This window comes from Dipodomys spectabilis, unplaced genomic scaffold (assembly GCF_019054845.1).
Source record: "Dipodomys spectabilis isolate Male_0828 unplaced genomic scaffold, ASM1905484v1 ptg000019l, whole genome shotgun sequence".
In the NCBI taxonomy this organism is placed as follows: Eukaryota; Metazoa; Chordata; class Mammalia; order Rodentia; family Heteromyidae; genus Dipodomys; species Dipodomys spectabilis.
Window position 1 is genome coordinate 20,813,166 of NW_024870696.1, and position 22,403 is coordinate 20,835,568.

The window sequence follows — 22,403 nt, forward strand, 5'->3', positions numbered from 1 at the left end:
GCTGGTAAAAAATTACATTAATAACTGAAAGAAAGTTGGCGGTGTGTGTGTGTGTGTGTGTGTGTGTGTGTGTGTGTGTGTGTGTGTAACACAGCCCAGACTACCACAGTTACCTCCCAGGGTGGGAGCTCCATCGTGTTTTAAATTGCATGTGTGTGTGTGTGTGTGTGTGTGTGTGTGTGTGTGTGTGTGTGCACGCGCGCACGCGCAGTCTCGCAGTCGGGCGTGGGTTTCCACTCTGCATTGAGGACTCTACGGAGCAGGTGGCCGGCAGGGCGGCAGGCGCGGGCGGAAGTGCGGGCCGCGGGCGGAAGTGCCCGCGCGGGCGGGCGGAAGTGGGGTCGCTGGCGGCCGGCGTGAGGCTGAGGTGGGTTTGTGGGGGTTCCCAGGGCTCTGGGTCCCGCTGCGCCGCCGCCGCACGGTGCGAGTTGTCGTTAAAGAGAATTTAATTCTACCGGGAGCGGTAACTCTTTGACCCGCCCGGGGCGGGGAGGGTACGGGGTGGGGGGGGGGGGGAGCGATTCTGCGCATGCGCGGCGGGGGCCGGGGCGGGAGGGGCCAAGGCAGCTTTTTAAAAGAAGGCAGAAAACGTGTCAGCCTCGCGCGTCCCCCGGTGTTGCTCAGATTCTCCAGGCCCGCGGGTGCTTATCTCACCCGGCAGCCTGCTGGGATGCTGTTGAGCCGCCGTGTTGCCCTGTGACTGGGGGCACGGGTGGGACGGTGCAGGAGGGGCCATGGTCCGGGCTTGGGTGGGCGGCAGCAGCCTCCGAGCGCGGGACGGCGAGCGAGACCCGATCCGAGCGAGCCTGCGCAGCTCTGTGCGCATGCCCAGCCCTGCCCGGCACGCCCAGCCAACGGCAGTGCGGGTTTTCAGAGTTCCCGCCAAATCTTCCCCAACGCGAGCAGACGTGGGATTCTTTCCAAGGCTTTTTTTTTTTTTGGCCTGTTTTTGTTTTTCCTGTTTTTTAATAGAATGGGCTTATTTGGACTTCCTATTTTAGTACCCCCTTTAAAAAAAAAAAATCCACACTATGGCCTAGGATAAGCCCCAGGAATTCTGCAATATGGAGGTAGTGTCTAGAATAAGTTGCTAATGTTCCGACACTGGTAGCACCTGTTCCAGCCTGAGCTGGGCTCCTGTAACTATATGTTGCTTTGGTGCAGTAGCCACTTCGGCTTCAGGTGCCTTACACTGAGCAACTTCAGGTGGCTTTCAGGGGCCACGGTCTCTTCTTATTTAGTAATAGTTTGTGACATAGCTTATTAAAATGCACGTGAAGTTCTGTACCAGTATTTAGAACTGTATACACTGAAGTAGGTAAATAACAGAAATTGAAAACATGTGGGAAAAGAAGTATACCATGAGAAAAACTGATTACTGTAACACTGGGGCAAGCCAGAAGTAATCATGGTTTTGTATGAAATGTTGTAGCCTAATAACCTGGGTCCTGCTTTGCTGAGGAATTGCCTGGAACCAGAAGGCTTAGTTGTGAAAATTAAGATTTGTAGTTGTAGTGTGCTTTAGATAGGCCCTAGATTCCACCCCCCCCCACTTGCTGTGTGTGGTCCATTAGTAGCCACCTGCCAAGAAAAGATCAATTTTTTTTGTCTCCTTCACCAGAGGAATATGTGACTATGTAGTTTCATTTAGATGGACTATTATCAGACAAAGTAAAGGAAATGATTTTTTTCCCCCAATTTGAAAGTTTATTGGACTGTTTTGTTTCAGTTTTGTTCAGTTACCTGGCTATATCCAGAGGCACTAAGGAGAGATGACTTCAAACTAGTTTGTTGGTTTAAATTAAAAGATAGATAGATAGCTTTATATACGCTCACAGTTTAATATATTGTTACCCTAATATTAGAGTTTGGGGTTTAAAACATAGCAAGACCTTGGTACAAATAGGGCTTTTTTACATTAAAAAAATTTTAAATCTAATTTTTGCACTGCTTTATTCAAGAAGTACATGCCAGAGGAAGCCAAAAGCCAGCTGGAATAGTTCCTGAATGTAATTTTAATCTTGTTTGCAATTATTTTGATGGAGAGAAACCATCTGGATCAGGTATGTGTAGCTACTCAGGTAGCAAGTCTGAGTGAGCTTCCACTGTCCTTAACTTTTGTATCCCATAGTGGATTCTAAAAATCATTTGAGGAAGAATATGCAAAAGGAAAAGTTTTGGCCAACATCAGCATAGATATATAATTCCACGTCTCTAATTTTCCATCCCACTATACCACAGGGATCAGGAAGAATGAAGATACTGCTTTTTATTCTATTTCTTATCTCGGAATTAACTTTCCAGAGATTAGAAAATATGATTCTGAAAAGATTCAGAACATTTTTACTAGTATCTTAGTCCTTCTATAGATATAATGAAATACTGTAGGCCAGATAACTTATAAAAGAAGTTTATTTATCTCACAATTCTGATGGGTCTAAATACTATGACACTGGAATCCTAGAAAGGGTCCCTGGCTGCATCATACCATAGTGGAGAAGCAGAAAGGGAACTGGCTGTGTGGAGTGACCTTAGTTTATAACACCTACTCTGGAGAGAATGACTTTAATCAGAGAGACCCAGCATTAATCTCTTCTGAGGACAGTTAGTTCCCTATGACCTAATTGTCTTCCTCTAGGTCTCACCTTTTAAAGCTTCTAGCCATCTTATTCCATCCACATTGGGGACCAAGCATCCAAGAAATGAATCTTTGAGAAATATACTCAAACTGTATCCAATCCATAGCAGTCAGCAATATCTGGTAACACATTTTATTGCTAGTCTTTGTTCCTGGATACTGTGTCTCCAGTCTTCTCCCCAAATTGTGAGGCCCTTAATGGTAGGGACAGTGTATGAATCACTTTTGTATTTCTGGCACTTTGCACGTTGTAAGCACTTAGTGCACTTTGTAGAAATGAAAGGCACAAGGCTCATGCCTACAGTTCTATCCCTTGGAAGGCTAAGACCAGGAGGATCACGGTTCAGGGTTGGCCTGGGCAGTTTGTGAGACACTTCTCAACCTATAAAAATAAAAGCAGGGCCCAGTGTCCCAGCGACACCAGAAGTATAGGTAGAAGGATCACAGTCCAGGCTGGCCTTAGCAAAAAGTGAAGCCCTATTTGAAAAATAACAGTGGCAAACCAGGCTAAGGGTACGATTTGGATAGAATGCCTACCTAACAATTTTAAGTCCTAAGTTCAACTCCCAATAGGGCCAAATGAAAGAAAAATTGAAAAAGCAGTACTCTGAATGGAGACTGACTCTAGTGAAAATAGCACCAGGAATGCCCCAAGATAAAGAAAAGAATATAAAATAACAATCACCTTTTAGGTGTTTCTAGATACAGTTAGAAGTAAACCTTTGCTTACCAGGGAATATTTGAAAGTCCATAGATAAGTCACTGAACTGCCTTTCGAGGAGATCAGGCGTGATTGCTTAAAGGGTCTTTGTTGAATCGAGTTGAATGTGCAAGCTGAAAGGTCCTAACCGCCCTGACCCATCACCTGCCTCCAGCCCCATCATGCTCAGCTCCTCACCCCGACACCTGTTTGGCAAACATTCAGAGAGAATCCATGCCCTAAATTACTTAAAGCACCTGAATCTTGGTTTGGTCCTATTTCAAGTAGGATCTGTGTCTAGCCACTGTTTTAAGTGGGTTTCTCAAATAATATTGAAGAAAAGCTTCACTTGTTTTTTTTTTTTCTGCGTTAATACAGCATTCCAAAGGAGTTCAGAGTAGACAGCATTTTATGTTGTGACAGGGAAGTCAGGGGCATATGCTGTTTCTTTGTCAGTGGGACTGCAGCAGAAACCAGAATGTGACAATTATAAACAAATAAGCTTCCTTTTATTGTTCCAGAGCTTTTACAAATTAATAATGAAATATAGGGGAAATGATTTCTAGTTTACTTAGGCAGGAAGGACATGACATTGAATTATTTGATTTTTTAAAAAAATTCTTACTACATAAAGTCCTTCCAGTTAGCCAAGAAAAAGGATACCATTGTTTAATAGAAATTCAGTCAGCTGTGGCAATTTGAGACATATGCCTGGAAAAAAGAGAGCTAAATTCAGCTGTCTTTGGGTTCAAAAAGTGAAATTAATGTGAATCTTAAGAGATAAGAAACTCATTTTGTGTTAAAAGAATTTTTCCATCTGAAACTTACTCTTTCCTTTTTCTCTCCAGCCTTAAAATAATTCTTAAGCAAAACATGTTGTCTTTATATTGGGTATATATTGGGTATACTCTGAGAATTAATATGAAAAACTTTGTGAGATTTGGGGAGGAGTTGAAGAAAAGTTATTGAAGTTAAAGATGTCTTCTAGTACTGAAATTCCATGTTAGTCTCATTGTATACAGTACACAAATACTGTATAGAGATACTTGAAAATATATAGAAATGAACAAAGACTATGATATGAAGACTTGGTTAAACATTACTTTCCTTATCCAAAGTCAAAATATTCCATATTTGGTAGCTGTTAAAGAACAGAGCAGAACTCAGAAGACTATAGAACTCAGAGTTGCGAGGGCCTGACCTCAAGAGTAGATGGTTCCTTATGTTCAAATTGAGCATTGTGCTTCTGCAGATGTATGTCCTGTTGATGTCATAAATCCAGTGGAATGTTGGATCTGCAACTGAGTGTCTAAAGCCATTTGCTCCCAAATAGCTGGAAATTAATGGAAGTCTTTCAGGTCTTTTGGTTATGAAGATAAACTCACTTCTCTGGCAAGATAAGTTGGAAATGGGCAGCCTTACTGACAAATTGAAAACATTGCCTGGGCACATGGGTTTTAAATTGCTATTGCTTTTAGAAATGGGCTTGGGTGCTTTTTAAATAGCAACGAAACTGGGATTGCTAGCTAGGTACAATAAGACTAAGGTGTTTTAATGAAATTGCCTTCTTTCTGAGTATTAACTCTCAGTGATGCCTTCAAAGGGAATAGGTCACAGTGGTTAAGAAGGATAATGTGAGAGCCAGGAGTGTGGTTCAAATAATAGAGCAGCTGCCTTGAAAACATAGTCCCTGTACTTGGGGAAGGGGAGGGGATGCTGCATGATTCCTTGTGTACTTTCTCCCATTCCTTGAACCAGATGATTTTGCCTTTATCTTAATGCTGTCTTTATGGAATGAAAGAATTTTCAAATTGGTTTTTAAACTCTATTAAGCCCTCCTGTATGATATAACCTAACCATATTATTCAGGCTTTTTGGCTTTCAGGAACAGCTTTACAGCCATTATGTCATAATTGAACTGAACATTGTTGTACACTCTGAATTTGGAATATGCCTCTCTGGCGCTAGGCCAGCTGCTGAGTCAGTGTCTTCGGGGTTGAGGATGGAGGGAAGGAGTGAGTAGATGGAGACCCCATTGTGTTAAGTGGAATTGGCTCAGAATTCCCTTTGGACTCTCGTGTACTGAAGGGAATGTGTTCTGTGAATGTGTTGCTGTTCTTTATTAACATCATTTTGTTTTTTCAGCTGAATCTTTTCCTGGAAACCTTTCCTGACATTGTCATGTGTGCCAACCCCATTACAGAGTAGACTCCTCTGAAGTAATGATCTGGAAAGAGTGACAGCTAAGGGCTAAAAACTCTAAAACAAACCCTTGCTTATTCTGGAATTTCTCTCTACTACTTCACATTTGTCAGCTTGCTACAGGCCAAGGCAAAGCAGCTGTGCTCGGAATATGGAAGAGAATGCTAAGGCAAAGAGAATCTTTAAATTCATATGATAATAAGAGAACAATGCATTGTTCTTCCTTTGGGGAGGAGCTTTTTCATCTCAGATATTTTTAGGAAGTAAAGTGACCAACCACTCTGTCACCCCGTCCTCCCACCCCCCCCATCTATCACCCCCTTTCCCCCATTTCCCACCCAGTGGGAAAGTGACACAAAGCTTTCCTACTTAGGATTGAAATGTGAGAGAAAGTACATTTATACTTCTACCTGGATCTGTAAGTGAATTGGGATTCTCTTTACAGGGCCAGGTATTTTAGGCTTCATATTCTTGTTCAAGGTCTTAGCCAGTCATAGCTATTCCCATGTGAGTACTCCTTCTTAGACCAGGAGGACATTTGGTGCTCAAAGCCAGGAGCAGGAAAAAAAGAGCAGGACAAGTAGTAGAATTTCCATTTCACATTGACAAAATGTTGGCTCAACGAGACAAGGATTTGCCCAATCTCAGAACAAGTTAGTAGAAGTTGCTTTTCCTTTGGGATGTATATTTATAAAATCCTCATCTAAAATAGTCATTCAAGAAATTCAAACATGCAGAATTACAACTGGAGCCCTACCTGAAGAGTAACTTTAAGTTCTAATGAAGAATTGTGCTTAATTCCTCTGACTGGTGGGAGCTGTGTTCATTTAAGTTACTTTGATTTCTCTGGACAGTTTATTCAGAATTTCTTGAAATGACTTTTGTTTTTACAAGTTACATGTAAGGGTTGGAGTTGTGGCTTAGTGGTACAGTTCACAAGGCTCTGGGTTCAGTCTTCAACATTCTTTCTCTCTCTCTCTCTCTCTCTCTCTCACACACACACACACACACACGCACACACACTGAAATAGACTGTCAATAAAGTCCAACTTTACCATTAGTTAAACAGCTTTTGTTTTGACATATATAAATTGAATATATCATTGTTAAAGTAGTAATTACTCTAAATTTACTTTGAAAAATAAAAGCAAGCACTGGAAAAGAGCAACTGGAAGGGAACTGTCCTTTGTTTAAAACCTATCAAGAGGAAACTTAGAATCCTCCCAAAATGCAATTGCAGTGTGCTATTTTGTGATTCTTAAACTAAGCCAATACCTTGTGCCAGTATATTTGCTGGTTAGCAACTTCCTTAGTGGAAGGTAAATATGTTGATCAGTGATCTCATGTCTTGGAAATTACTATTTAAGAAATGTTCACCAGGGGTTGGAGGCATGGCTCAGTTGCTAGAGGGCCAGGCAGTGGGTGAAGTGTCAGGTACCAAGTTCAAGTCTCAGTCTTAGGCAAAAAGAAAGGAAACATGTTCACAAGCTAGTATTTCTATTTGAAGGATTTTTTAGTTTTTCATTTCCCCATTTCTAAGATTGCTACACTAAAGACAAGTCATCCATTTGGGGCCAATAAAAGCCCATTTTCATCAATAAAATTAGTAGTAGCAATTGTAGTACTGTAGTAGTATTGGTAAATATTTAAGCCTTGCTCCTCTATTCTACTTTATACAGATTGTTTTTTTTTTTACATTTATTACTCTTTTAGGCTAGACAACTTGCCTTTCTCTTTCTACTTATTTCCTTCTAGTTAAGATGTTAAATTAGGCAAGAACCAGTCAAGGTCTTTCATTTTAGGAGTAGGCACTGACTGGAAGAATTAATTACTTTGGAACAACATGAGACTCATGTTTCCTGGTTTTTGTAGGTTCATTGCTCCTATTCTAGGCAAGCCTCAACACTGGCAATGAACTATGCCTTCTGTTACTTATGTGATGACAGACTTCCTGGTTTTCCTCCTACCCTTCCCAACAGTTCTTTCAGCCTCTTCTACTGGTTCCTTTCTTCCCAATCTCTAAAAGTTGTATTGCCTCAGATCTCTCCTGGGCTGTTCTTTTTCTGTACTATCTATATGATTTCATCTAGCTCCATAGCTGCAGATAAAATCCTTAAATCCTTAATTTTTTAAAAATTTTTTTCTTTTGGTTGTGGAGAGCAAACTCTGGGCCTGGGCGTTATCCCTCAGCTCCTCAGCTCAAGGCAAGCGCTCTACCACTTGAGCCACAGCGCCACTTCTGGTTTTCTGGTGGTTTATTAAAGATAAGAGTCTCATGAACTTTGCGGTTCAGACTGGCTTTGAACAGTGATCCTAATATCTCAGCCTCCTGAGTAGCTAGGATTACAGGCATGAGCCACCAGCACCCCGCACAAATTCAGATTTTTGTCTTCAGCTCTGGCTCCTTTCCTCAGGACCAGACCTGTGTATGTGACTGCCTTCTTGAGTTCCAACATGTTCCTAGCAGAACTCATGGCCCACATATATTCAAACTGCTGCTTAAGTTTTCCTCATTTTGGTAAATGGTGGCTGCCATTCAACCAGAGAATCGCTATCCTTAATTTCTTATGTCTAGTTCATTGGCAAGCCCTACTCACTACATTTCTACTCTTGTCCCTGCACTTACCTCCTAATTAGATCTCTTCTTCTACTTTTTCCCCTCAGTAATCCATTCCTTACATTTTGGCTAACATTATCTTTTCAAGGGGTATATGAGTATTTCTCTATACCTAATTGTACTTAGAAGAATATGTCAGTTCCTTAATATGGCTCACAAAGCCTATGTGATTTGATCCCTAATTAACCTCATTTAGCCTTAAATTCTGCTTGTTTTCCCCATTTTCTCTTGTGTTCTGTGCTTCAGTTACTCTAGCCTTTGTTTTTTTTCTAGTGAGTTCTTTGTCCTTCCCTTGGAGCTTTTGCCTAAAACACTCTTTCTTCAGATCTTTACACCTTCTGATCCTTTAATTCAAGCAACTCTTATGCACAGAATACCTCCCTTAGTCACCTTCACATTTATTCTCTTCCCTGCATGTGATATCACTGCTTGATATGCTCTGATGTTAAAGAATCTCATTTCTAAAATGTGGACCCCCCCCAACAGGGCAAAGTGACTTTCTTCTTCACTACTTCACCTCAGCACTGATAATGGTATCTGGTACATGGACAGCAGTAGATAATTATTGGATGAATGGATGAATGAATGCCTCTACTTGTACATTTAGATTGTCAAACTGACCCAACTCCTAATTCCATTTTCCTTTCCTGTGCAGCCCTTTTCTGAATGCTCCTGCTGGGTTAATATTCTGAAGCACTTGATTATCTTGTCATCTGTTCAAAAGCCTCATCAACCAGCTATAACATTGCTGCCTAAACAACTTTATGTCTAACCCCAGATTTGGAATGCTTCTCATTTGTCAGTATATCCAGATCCTTAATAAATCAAGATTTTTCTATTGTGAAACTATATCCAATATCATCTCACAGTACTCTTCTTTCCTTTTCTCTTTAAGCTTTTGAAGTCACCTTTTACATGGTCCCATTAGATGTCCTATTAGCTTGGGTATGTATAAATGTCTTGTCTTCTGATCACATTTTGTTTTTAGCCCTTCATGGGTAGAGATCATCTCTTCGTCTCTCTCTACTATACAACAAATAATGGAATGTCTTTAGTTGATTAATACTGTGAAGACTGATAGAATTTTTGTTTCAGTTAAGAATTTTTCACCTCATGAATCTGCTAAAATCCATCTAGATTGTTATTGCTTATATTTAGTACACAAAGTTGATTATTACATGTGAGGGCTTTATTTGAAGAGAAAAATATTGGCAGAACATCAAGCTAAATAAGAAAAACATTTGATGGATTAAATGGTGACTCTGTGAATTCCATATACTTTTAATAAAATTGTAATCTTATTGGATAAGCAAGGCCCACACTTAAACAGCTAAAAAGCTTTTTCACAAAGTTCTTGCCAAACTGAAAGATGTGAGTGCAAATGAATATAGTACCCATTGAGTCCACACAGTGGAGTAGAGACATCTAGATACTTGGAAACCCCACGGTCATGATGATAATTTGAATGGAACATAAAAGAGTTTTTGTCTAGGCATTCATGTGACCAGTAAGTCCTGGACCAATCAGTTGACCAATCACTTCTGGCCACGAATTGTCTACTGGTTTCTTTTGTCTCCTATGTGGAGAACCTGTTGGCACTGAAATCCAGAAGTAGAAGCTGCAGGGAGGGAGTAGAGTATAAGCTGCTTCTTGCCCCCTGGGTAAGGCATGATACAAACCTACTCTATAATGTAAAAGGAAATAAGCAGTATAAACTGCATGGTTGGAATAAAACTGAACAGGATTCCACATACAACTGGCCCACAGGGAAACAGTAATTCGGGATCTCCATTACAATATCTTGTCTGATTGGCACCACCTCCTTAAGCGTTTCCCTAGGCCAGCTGCTCCACTGGGGCCGAAGCACTAACTAAGACCTGAGATCTCCTCACAGCGGTGAGTTTGGGCCCAGCTCTCTGGTCTTCCACTTCCATCCTAACCTCTAGTTCCCTGCTTTCTGTTATGTATCTTCATTCCTGGCCTTTCCTAGTCTCTTGAAATTGATGCTTCAGAGTATGCACTCAGTTTTCAAGGGTTCTGTTGCTGTTTTGTCACTAAGCACTAGTGTGCCTTTCTCTATCAGGACCCTCTATTGCCCTGGATCCCAAGATCCCATGTTTGCCTCTTTCTTGTTTAGAAAAGAGAGACTGACTGACCAAAGCAGCAGAGGGCCACTGGGAGGCATGGTTTGTCCCTGTTCTTTGCACTGGGTAGAGCCTTGTGAGTGAACGGACTAGCAGCCCTAACAGGAGCTTCACCTTGTAACGTAAACTTTCGTTAATCTAAAATAATGAAATTTGTTCTCAACAGAGGTGTGTGTGTTCATCTGGTTAAAAATAGGAACATCATACTTGGATGGTAATGAATGTGAAATGGAGCACTTAACTTCTCACACGGCACAAACGACTGAGCTGTCTTTATGGGAAATAGGTTCAGAAAGAGCTGTGGTAATAGTGTTGGGTTAATGTCAGCTCAGCATTAAATTTACATTATAGTCTTGTGAAGAAGCTCTAACATTATCTGTTAATAACCAAAGCAGTACCTGAGCTTATATATATATACAGAGAGAGAGAGAGAGAGAGAGAGACTTTCTGATTTTGCACATGAACTAACACTGCAGCTTACTGATGAAGGATCATGTGAGCTTGGAGCTTTGGTGTGTCAGAGGACTCTTTGTATGAATCAAATTCTGGTCAGTGAAGGTCAGTTTTTCTGCTCAAGCGAGAACAATGTTGTTTCCCTCCTAATCAGATGCAGACAGTGTTTGAAAAATCCAGGATCCCCACATAAATGATGGCCTGCCACAGCCTGGCCAGCTTCTCATGCAAGAAATGAATAATCCTTAATAAAGGTTCAAATGGCCCTGGCCTCTTTCTGTACTGTAATGAGTTGCTTTAATGATATACCCTTCAGTGCTTCTCAGAAAAGAAATGCTATAACATTATCTTCCCTATTCTATCTGGTTTCAAGGAAGCCTGAATTAGTCCAATCAGACCACCCTCCCATCCCCAATGTACTTGAGTGTGTCATAAAGACCACTGAAGTGAGTCTTAGTTTTGTTGAAAAACAACATTCTCTTTCTCTTCCCCGGAGATCCATGCCTCTGAGCGTGGCACTGGACTTGAAGCAGCAGGAGTCACTATCCCTATTGTTAGGCTTTAGAGTTTGCTTTAAGCACATTCCAAATTCAGTGTTATGCTTTTTGCTCTTTTTAAGTTGATGACAGAGGTGACCCAATTGTACTACTTTGATATTATTATGAACACAGCTCTTGGGCTCCTATCACAGAGGCATGTAACAAAATACAAAAGATCAAATTGTATCTGTGTGTAGTTAGAACACGTTCTTCATGACTAAATTCAATGGCATAATCAAAAGTGTCTTCTCGTAGCAGTGAGCTCATGATGGAGACCATCTTTCATGATATTTTCTTTTAGTGCTAAGATACTAACTGGGAAGGTGGCTCAGTGGTAGAGCGCTTGCCTTGCATGCCTGAGGCCCTGGGTTCGATTCCTCAGCACCACATAAGCAAAAAGGAAAAAGCCAAAAGTGGCGCTGTGGTTCAAGTGGTAGAGTGCTAGCCTTGAGCTGAAGAGCTGAGGGACAGCGCCCAGGCCCAGAGTTCAGGCCCCACAACCGGACCCCCCCCCCAAAAAAATAGAACTAATGAAAATGTCACATTGCCAGAGTAGCCCACATTAGGATTTTACTTCAAGAAGGCATGATTTGGTGAATGTGACATTGACAGCAATGGTATTAGACTTTATAGAGTTAATAAAATGTTCTAAGGAGAATATTACAGAGTTCCCATTGGAGTACATCATTTTTTTTTCTTTTCTGGTAATAAGACTCCAGGAATTGAGGAATGTTAGTGTTCATTATTTAATTATCTGCCTATCAAGGAGAAGGAGCATGTTCTTTATATAAGACTCTAGTGTTATAATACAGTACTTCCAAAGCAACAAGTTCATTGAACAATATGGTAAAATGCACATGCCTTAGGGCATTTAGAAAATATGCAAGTTGCAAAATTGTATAGCATTGATATCTTCTTCAGTAAACCAATGTGCCACCTTTAAGTAATTAAGAATGTGTGAAAAAGACATGGAGAACCACTGTGGGAAGTGAATGAGTTATAAACAGAATAGTTGTAGCATTATCACTGAAGGCTTTCCTTCCCTATCTGGTTTGGTCGAACAAATATTCTAGCAACTCTGGAATGAATAGCAACTCTGTTTACTATGACAGGTTTGATTTGTCTTCGGTGCAGCTAGGACTGCATGCTGTGTTCTGTCGTGGTGGAAATACTGAAGCAGATTTCCATTGTGAATGTGAAATTCTTTAAGCCTTACCACCTCAGTCTTAGTTCAGCCAGGTACAAGCAGAATGCTTTCCCTCCTTTGCCTGCCAGACATTGATAAATCTTGTGTCCTTCCCCCCCAAAATGTGTTTGCCATCCTAGTTTTAGAATCCTTCTCATTTCCAAGGGCTATATTTGTGCCTTTAATAAAGCTGAAGTCTTGTCTTTTCTTTCCATGTATAAAACTACTTTTTTGCTCCCACGTCCTATGAGTGTAGGCCCTGCTAGCAAAGAGCCTTTCCAAATGCAGTCATGCAGAAATTTTTATGCTAGCTTAATTGTGGGTGCTTTGAGATACAAAGTAAGCAGATACCTGTTTTGAACAGTCTTGTTTTCTCTTTTGTTAATGTACTGTATAGACAAACTGTTTAGAATCTATGCCTTCAGCCCCATTCACCTTTCGGAGTTGATTCTGCTAATATGCAGACAAAATGTGATGTCATAATTGTTCATATCCACTTTCTACCTTGGAGTAACTCTGGATAACAAATAATTTGGGGATTCGTGTGTGTGTGTGTGTGTGTGTGTGTGTGTGTGTATGTGTATGTGTGTGTATGTATGTATGCCTGTGCCAGTACTGGGGCTTGAACTCAGTCAGGGCTTGGGTGTTGTCTCAAAGCTGGCACTCAACCACTGAATCACAGCCCCACTTCTGGCATTTACAGACTAATTGGAGATAAGAATCTTGTGGAGTTTCCTGCCCAGGCTGGCTTCAAACCCTGATCCTCAGATCTCAGCCTACTGAGTAACTAAGAAACAGGTGTGAGCCACTGGTGCCCTGAGCTTGTGGAATCTTACTACATTTCTTTTGTCTGTATTATCAGAATCCCTTAGTTAGCAAGGAGATTTGGGGAGAAGTGGAAGAGTAAGAGCTTAAGAATGAAAAAAAGATCAATGTTTTCATGGATCAGTATCTGATCTTTTTGTCCCTTGGCCTTTACTGTAATTTGATATGGGTTGATGATTTTCTCTATAAAGTCATCTCATTCTGTTTGAAATGAGTTTTAAGCTAATCTTACACTGAGGAGCCTAGTTGCTAGTGAAGATTAGCACTTAATTAATATAGCCATGCTCTGTGGATCAGAGCAGGGGATGATGTGAGGGAGTGGCCGTGAAGAGCTTAGAACCAACTGCAGCACCCAGCCCAGAGCGTGGAGATACCCGAAGGAGTCTAACCTTTAACGATGAAATAGCCCAAACAGTGACCGCTGTGCATGCTGAGTGAATGAACAGGGTTAGAGATGAGGCTGCAGAGGGAAGGAAGGACTCGTTTCGGTACTTTTAACATTCAACTAAATAGTCAAGCACTTATGTTATGCCAAGTTAATTGTAGGTACTTAGAGATACAGGATAAACATATCCCTGCCCTTACAGAACTTACATCGTATGAGGGGACATAAGTAATTTTTAAGCAATAAATGACAAGAAAACTATAACAAGGCATGAGGAGGATGGAGACTCATAAGCTGGTGAGGATTGGTAATGTGGTACAAAGGCAGTGACATGACACTCGGGCGAATGAGGAGACCCCAGTCAAGTGCTACCCTGGCAAGGGGAAGGAACTGGCCACCAAGCACTGAAAGACTAGAAGGTGAACTTTTTGCAGCTACAATAGCTAAAAGAGGAGAAAGCGATAGAGGAAGTTGAAGAGAGAGTTGAAAGGAAGTTAAGAAATGATGATCATCCCAGAGATGTGTTCATCTTGGGAATATTAATAACTGACAAAGCCAACAGTGCAAGTGTATTTTAATAGCGAGACTGTAATATTTGTAGTTTTACAGACAAAGCTGAAGGCTCAGTAGAATAACTAGGAAAAATAGAGAGTCATGTCAAACAAAGTAGCAGGATGAGAGAGCTTCAAAGCATAGTGCTTGACACGTTGCTATCAAGCTGTTCTTACTGGAATCTCTCCAGTAGAAACACAAGAACATGTGTATGTGAAGTTTTTTTTTTTTAATCACTACAGTTTCCTTTTAAGTTGAAGAGAGGTTTGGGTTGGTGTTTTTGTTTTGTTTTTTTCTGAAACATCAGCTCAATCTGAGACACACATACCCCAACTTCCTCTTAACTACAAATTTGTGTTTCCCCATCGCTTGTAGGTCTCATAAAAGATATCCTACTATTCACAATAGACAAGTTGTGGAAAGCCCAGATACTCTACACTAGATGAATGGATCCAAAAAAATATGGTACCTATAAACAACAGAATTTTTCGCAGCCATTAGTAAGAATAATATTGTGTCATTTACAAGGAAATGGATGGACCTAGAACAAATGACGTTGGAGATAAGCCAAGCTCAGAGGGACAAATGGCGCATGTTTTCTCTTACATGCAGAAGCTAGATCTAAAATATACCAGGACATGATAAATTATACAGAACTCTAGGCATTCACACACATTGACTCCAAAGGAGGATACTATTAGGGGAGGAACACAAAGATACAATGCCTATGTGCATCTGATCATATAAACTAGTATGTATGGAAATGCACTCCAGGAAATGAAAGCAGGAGGGTTTTTAATTGTTGTTTTCTTTTTGTCTTATTTGTTCATTTATCTGTCTTCAGGAGGGGAAGGGGGCAACAGAAATGGAGGTACAGAGAGTGACACTCACTAGACACTATGTTGAAAATAAACTATAGAACTTGTGGGTGGGGAGAGAAGAGGAAAACTGGGGGAGAGCAAAGAAAGAGGTGACATTGTCCCAAAAGAAATGTACAATTACCTGACTTATGAAACTGTAACCCCTTTGTACATTTCTTTTATAATAACACTTTTTTCAAAAAAAAAAGATATCCTAATCCATAGCCTGGGACTTGTACTAGGGACTTTATTATTTCCTTCACTGTGGTGTGGGTGGGGGGTGATGGAGGCTTGCCAATAGCAAGCTGTGACTAAAGTCCATCTCAAGATACTACTACTTTTCAGTGGTCACAGGAACGCCAGCAAAGTCTGCAAGTGAAATTTTTTTCAAATTACTGAACTTGTGCAGTGTTTATTTACAGGAACCAAGTGATCCATAAATATGGATTTTTTTTCCATTCTAAATTCTGCTTTGTTTGAAATACAGTGAGGTATTGTGGAAACTTGCCAAATATCTAGGTCTCTCTGACACTCTTAGTTGCCAAGATGCAATTCTGAAGCCTCTGACTACCATAAAAGTTTTAATTTATTGTTGATATTGTAAATAATAAAGTCAATGGTTTATTTTTCTTTTCGCAGAATTAAGATGCTTCAGTTTCAAGGAAATAGCATGCGACTTGCCAAATCCATTGGACCTTTCTTGCGAAACCTCTCTGCCTCTAATACAACTCTGCCTGTGCTGACCTTATTTAAAAAGGTACCGAGTGAAAAATGAAAACTACTACTTTAAAAAATAATGTGTTGCTAGAAGCAGTAATACATACCTATAATCCAAGATACTTGGGAGGCAGAGACTGGGAGAATCATTCATTCAAGTGCAGCCAAGTTAAAAAGTTAGCAAGATTCTACCTTTAAATACAAGCTTGGCGTACTGTTCTGCATTATCTTTCAGTTTGGGCAGCAGATGAGCTAGTCAAAATATTTAGTTAAAAATAATTAAAAGGGCACCACCGGCTCAATCCTGTAATTCTAGCTGCTTGGGAGGCTAAGATCTGAGAATCATCGTTTGAAGCCCGCCCAGGCAGAAAAGTCTGTGAGACTCTTTTTTTTATTTTTATTTTTTGTGAACATACTGTACAGAGGGGTTACAATTACATGGGCAAGATAATGAGTACATTTCTTATCAAGCATTGCAGCCTCCTCCTTTGTTTACCCTTCACATCCCTTCCCAGCCCCCCCCCTTTCCCCCCCCCCATCTGTGAGACTCCTATCTCCAATTATCTGAAAACTGGAAGTGTAGCTGTGGCTCAAAGTGGTAGAGCAGTAGCCTTAACCAAAAAAACTCAAGGACATTGCATAGGCCCTGAGTTCAAGCCTCACAGACAACAAAGAATTAAAAAATAAAAATTAGAGCCTGGGAGTGGTAGTGAACATCTGTAAGCCCAGTTGTAAGGAGGTATAGGTAGATGGACTATGGTCTAAGGCCAGCATGGCTTTAAGTAGTAGAGCTCTTGACTAGCAATCTTGAGGCCCTGAGTCCAAACTCTAGTAGCTCTAGAAAAAAAGGTTAAAAAAGGGATAAACCTGATAGATATTAATACCCTTCAATATCTCTGCCAGCACAGTAGCAGTAATTGTTTCCTCCCGAAAAACCTCTTGGTCTCCTAGTTAGTTACAAGAGAGTAAATTAATATATCCAGTGTTCACCCTACAATAAAAATATGTTATAATATGATGTTTTGAAATGAACCACTTATAAATAAATCAATTCTTCTTATCTGCAATAGCTATGTTATATAAAGCCACCATGAACATAGAATTAGCTAGCACTAAACTATTGTTCCTATGGAAGATACAAGGTTAGGTTCCTGTGAGCCTCTGGCCACAATATTTTTGAAAACCAGTCAAATGTATAACCTCATTTTATATGCTGCTCTTTAAAATGCCTTATTTAATGTGTATTATTAATCCATTAACATGTGCAACATAATAATTCCTGCCCAAATGAAGCCTAACTAACCCACATACTTTCTCTATATTTCACTACTTTCTTATGCTTAGGAACACCAGGAAACATTCTAACACTGTGCTTTGGATAATTTTTAAAAATCACTAACAAAAAACAAAAGTGCAAAAACCATAGCATTACTCATAAGGCAGCACCCTTATTCTTAGCCATGAGGATCTTCACTATGGTTACCGCAGTGGGGCTGAAGCAGAAAGGCAACGCATTGCCTTGTGAAACGCAGTTTAGAATTGGTGCTTCTGAAGACTGAAATGTCTATCCCTCAGTAAATTTTTGTGTCTGAGGATGACCACAGAAGCACTTTGGGTATTGATTTGGGGGTTACAGATAAGTAGAAAACCCACAAAGGTACAGAATCTATAAAGAATCAGGACTGACAGTACTTATTTTCTTATTTCTAACACTATTTTAAAGCCATAAAGTGACCTTAAAAATGTTTAAAAAGCAAGGTGCTAGTGACTCATGGCTCTAATCCTAGCTGCTTGAGGCAGCTGAGATCTGAGGACTGTGGTTCAAAGCAGCCCAAGCAGGAATACCCGTGAGACTTTTATTTCCAATTAGCCATCAAGAAGCTGAAAGTGCAACTGTGGTTCAAATGATAGAGTGCCAGCCTTGAGCAAAACTGCTCAGGGACAGTACCCAAGACCTGAGTTCAAGTCCCAGGACTGGTACACACACACACGCACGCACGCACGCACGCGCACACACACACACACACGCACGCACGCACACACTAAGAGCTTTTCCTGCCTGACATTTATAATAGAAACATGGTTTAAATTATAAATTATAATATGATTGTATGTTTTACTAGCTGATATCACTTTGTCTGATTTATAATAAAAATGAACTTAAATTGTTAATTTAAACATAAAGATCTCTTCAGTTTTTTCAGAATTCGGGCATTTTTTTAAATCTAAGTTTTCTAATAACTTTTAAATATTTTTAAAAATGACTTTTTTATTTGAAATATTTAAAGTGCTTTTCATATCTATAAATCCAACTTCACTTTTGTACAATATGACAGGAAAGGTATATGAGAATCAGAAAATTAAAATAATCTCTTAAGGCTAGTTGTATTCAGTTGGCCTACTGTTCTGCACTATCTTTCAGTTTGGGCAGCAAATGAGGTAGCCAAAACAGTTAGTTAAAAATAAAAAAGACCAGGCACCAGAGGCTAATTCATGTAATCCTAGCTACTCAACAGGCTGAGACCTGAGGATTGTGTTTCAAATCCAGGTTGGGCAGGAAAGTCCATGAGACGCTTATCTCCAATTAACCAGCAAAAAGAGCTGGAAGTAGAGCTGTGGCTCAAGTGGTAGAGCCCTAGCCTTGAGCACAGAAGCTCAGGGACAGAACCCAGGCACCACGTTCAAGCCCCAGGACTGACACCAAAAATTAATTAATAATAAGGAAAAACCACTATCCATTCACTTCATATATGTATTGAACCTCATGGTGGTGTACCTAAGGCATCGCTCCTCCTTCAACAATTCACAATCAATCCACTGAAAGAAACACTTATTCTATCAGTTCTCTTCCAGTTACAATAGAAAGTACTTCCCATGGGTCTCAGGGATAGTCTGATTAAATCCATGTCCATTCTAGCTTTTCTCATGGATGACAGCTGAAGATCTCAAGTATCAGACTTTATAGAAACTCCAGAAAATTCTCCTGACTATCCATTGATTCTGATTGGCCTAGCCCAGAGCCAAGCACATGCAAGGAGAATAGAATGTCCTAATTTGAGCCTATGTCAAGTGTCCCATCTTCATTATTCAAAAATGGAATTAGCCACATGCTGAGAATAGTTTCTCTGAAACAAAATTACAACATTCTTGTTATAAGAAAGGGTAGCAGGTAATGGGCAGTCAATCCAACAAATAAAAAGGGTCATGGAAAATCCTGAAAAAAGATGTTTGGATGGCCTAGACCATAGGGTATTATTCTGTCTTGTGTCTTTCTAAAGTGTGACTCTCCTCATGGAAATACATATACTTATTTTTATATTATTTGTACAAGCTTTCTTAATTTTGAAACAGCCAAACACTGGGTTCTAGATATTTCTAAAACTTTACATGTAAGAGCAAGTTTTTGTTAATGTGGCATTTCTGCAGTTTAGCATTTGCTTTTAAGATTCTATGTTGACCTTTTGAAGTTTCACAGAAAATTTCATCATGATTGTTTTACAGTATCATAAACTGTTTTTAATCTGTTTATTTTAATGCTGATAACAATTTGAAGAGCCTAATTCTCTGTCTAGCAAATTATGGCCAATAAGACCCAGAAATATTTCCTTCCTTATTTCCAAACACAGTCTGAGCATGTATGTGTGAAGGAAGACCCTCTACTCATATAACAGCTCATCTCTTTCTGATATGTTAAAAACTGATTTTAAATGAGCATCAGTAATGCTGAACTATTCTGAGTGCATGCAAGAGAACATACAGCTAGTCCTTTATCTTAGGCTCGGTGACTGAGAATACTTTAAAATTTTATATTCCCAATCTATATTCTCCACAAGGTGGTTTAAGAGGACAAATAAATGGACCCTAAACTCCTTGCTTTTTAAGTAGAGCATTACTCTAGTATATCTGTGGATGACATTTGAAAAAGTAGCAAAATATTATGAATTGATACTATCATCATCTGGAGTGAATGATGATTTTTTTCTCTGCTTATAAAGCAACCAGTGTTTAATTCTACATGAATAGTTTATTCCTGTGAAATAAAATTTAGCTGTCAAGGTTCAGCACTTCCCAGTTAGATTTTAAGCCATCCTGTTAGTGTCAACTTTGCTGACTCTGTGAGGCCAAAGTTGAACTTAGGAAGGGAAAAGCCCTTAGATCAGTGAAAAATATTAAATACTTAAATCTGTTCTATACACAAAGGTATGTGTATTTGTGAAAGTGTATGAATGAGAAAAATCAAAACAACCAAAATGTACAGAGACTCCATCTATTATGAAATACTGTCTATAGATTTTCTGATAGTATTTTGCTTTGGAAATAAAGCAATACAATTAACTTGATAGAAAACTGTCCTTCCAAGTAAGTATAATATGCTTTTTGCTGTTCTTTTTTATGCTAAATACCATTCTTTGGGTTTAACGGCTTTATTTTTTTTCTTCCCTGTAGGATCCATGCCCACTTTGTGAAGAAGCCAAGGAAGTTCTCAAGCCTTATGAAAATAGGGTAATCTAATACAGTGTAGCTCTTATGTGTATGGGATAGGTACTATATATGGTATCAAGTACGTGCTTGGATCCTTTCTTTAGGAAAAGAGATGAAATGATTTTTCATTCAGATTTCTTTCTGTTCTTCAGAGAAAGACTTTAGTGCTGATTTCCATAAAACTCATTACTCCTAAGTGTTTTCTTCTGAACAACACTGATTTTCTTACTTTGACTCTTAATAGAAGTTAAACTAGCAGTATTCTTGCTTTCTTTAAATTTCTGGTCTCATCCCTTTTTTTTTTTTTTTCTGCAAATGCTGAATCTTGAACTCTGGGCCCAGGCGCTGCCCCTGGGCTCCTTTTGCTAAAAGTTAGCACTTTACCACTTGAGCCATAGTACCACTTCTGGCTTTGTCTGATTGATTGGAGATGAGAGTCTCACAGCTTTCCTGCCCAGGCTGGCTTCCTGTTCATGTCTCTTTTTAATCTTATAACTTCTATGATGTATTTTCTTTTTTTTTTAAATTGTGAAAATACTGTGCAGAGGGGTTACAATTTGAAGTATTTTCTTGTAGTAAATCATCATGACCTTGACACTCATATAACCAAAACGCCTGTGTCCTGATTGGCCACAGCTTCACACCTGGCACATGTTTTGTTTCACCAGGAACTGAGCCCTACTGGAAAATGTAGCAGGGATAAGAGAAGAATAGCAGGATTGGGAGGTAGGAAATGCAGTATAATGAAGCCAGCCAGGTTTTGGAAATCAGGGGCATTAGATCCTTGTGGACCTAGGACAAAAGACAACAAAACCTCTGAGCCTGAGAAACAGTCTGAGAATCAATAGATCACTGCAGTTGATGATCACGTCATGGTCTCTAAAATATGAAGCCTTAGCCTCTCCATGTTTCAGTTTATTTTACAGGAGGTGGACATCACACTTCCAGAAAACTCAACCTGGTATGAAAGGTACAGATTGCACATCCCCGTCTTTCATTTCAATGGCCAGTTTCTGATGATGCATCGTGTAAACACCTCAAAGCTTGAAAAACAGCTTCTGAAATTTGAGCAGCAAAATGCAGGAGACTGACTATTCCCTTCATGAGTTTCCACCCCCTCTGTCATTCTGATACCTCTTTCACAGAGCCCCAGGACGCTCTGAACTCAGTGTGGTACCATATAAGTGTTGCGTTTCTCTTCTGATTGATGGAAGTGCCCACAGGGGAACTGTTTCTTATGGGCTTTTTAGAATAAAAGGAATACATTGGCAGAGGGTGGATGATGGAGAGCAGTAGATGTCCATTTGTTGTATTTATTCTTCCCTTTCGTACTAATGTGGAAGTACTGCACATGCCCTGGACAGGGCTGTTGATAAGAAGGCTTGCATTCCTCCTGCTGCTCTGGAGGCTTAACCTTTCAATGAGAGAATAAATGCTTTTCTACTCAGTAGATAAAGTAAAATGTGAATTGTTAATAACTGCACAGTCAATAAAGGGATGTTTTAACGAATACATCCATATGAAACCTATTTCATTGGGATTTAATAATACTGGTTCAAAATTAAAGTTCATTTTTGTTGGGTAAAAGAGAATAATTATCCTGGCCAAAGAGACTCTATTTCAAAAAGACAAAGAAAGATTTAAACCCTTAAAAATGCATCTAAGAATCTGAGCAATGTGCTTTACACATCATGAATTGATCTGTAATATTGAGGGATGCCTATGATTGTTTTTCAATTATCGCCAATTAAGTTAATTCAACTTACTATAAGACAGCAATTTTACCAAGTCTTAATACCTGGTAGGAAATTGACTTATAACCGAATAGACATCTACAGATGAACTATTCGTTACCATTTTATTTTTAAGGTATTAAAAATGTGTATGCCCTAATTTATATTTAGGCAGATTCAACCAACTTAAGAATAGATTCACTTGGGGCTGGGAAGGTGGCTCAGTGGTAGAGCGCTTGCCTTGCATGCCTGAGGCCCTGGGTTCGATTCCTCAGCACCATATAAGCAAAACGAAAAAAGCCAGAAGTGGCGCTGTGGCTCAAGTGGTAGAGCGCTAGCCTTGAGCTGAAGAGCTGAGGGACAGTGCCCA

At 39.8% G+C, this 22,403-nt stretch overlaps 1 protein-coding gene across 6 annotated transcripts; it reads left to right on the plus strand.

The window, feature by feature from the left end:
• Window positions 1–308: 308 nt before the first annotated feature.
• On the plus strand, window positions 309–21,812 carry CUNH5orf63 (chromosome unknown C5orf63 homolog). Of its 6 annotated transcripts, none has more exons than XM_042674407.1 (5): window positions 325–367; window positions 9,053–9,102; window positions 15,741–15,858; window positions 20,265–20,321; window positions 21,215–21,812. In XM_042674407.1, exons 3-5 carry the CDS (start codon window positions 15,748–15,750, stop codon window positions 21,389–21,391), a joined length of 345 nt encoding a protein of 114 aa, XP_042530341.1. In that variant the 5' UTR covers window positions 325–367; window positions 9,053–9,102; window positions 15,741–15,747; the 3' UTR covers window positions 21,392–21,812. The 6 variants fall into 6 exon arrangements, with proteins under 6 accessions (XP_042530339.1, XP_042530338.1, XP_042530341.1 ...); XM_042674408.1 differs by having other exon boundaries at window positions 21,227–21,812; XM_042674403.1 differs by lacking the exon at window positions 21,215–21,812 and adding an exon at window positions 20,969–21,208.
• Window positions 21,813–22,403: the final 591 nt, after the last annotated feature.

What these genes read in the sequence shown, in the direction of transcription:
- CUNH5orf63 (XM_042674405.1), top strand. Translation starts at nt 15,748, where the DNA reads ATGCTTCAGTTTCAAGGAAATAGCATGCGACTTGCCAAATCCATTGGA. An exon ending in TGCTGACCTTATTTAAAAAG is followed by an intron (nt 15,859 to 20,264) that starts GTACCGAGTGAA and finishes TCTTCCCTGTAG; the next exon opens with GATCCATGCCCACTTTGTGA. An exon ending in TCAAGCCTTATGAAAATAGG is followed by an intron (nt 20,322 to 20,968) that starts GTAATCTAATAC and finishes TTGTTTCACCAG; the next exon opens with GAACTGAGCCCTACTGGAAA.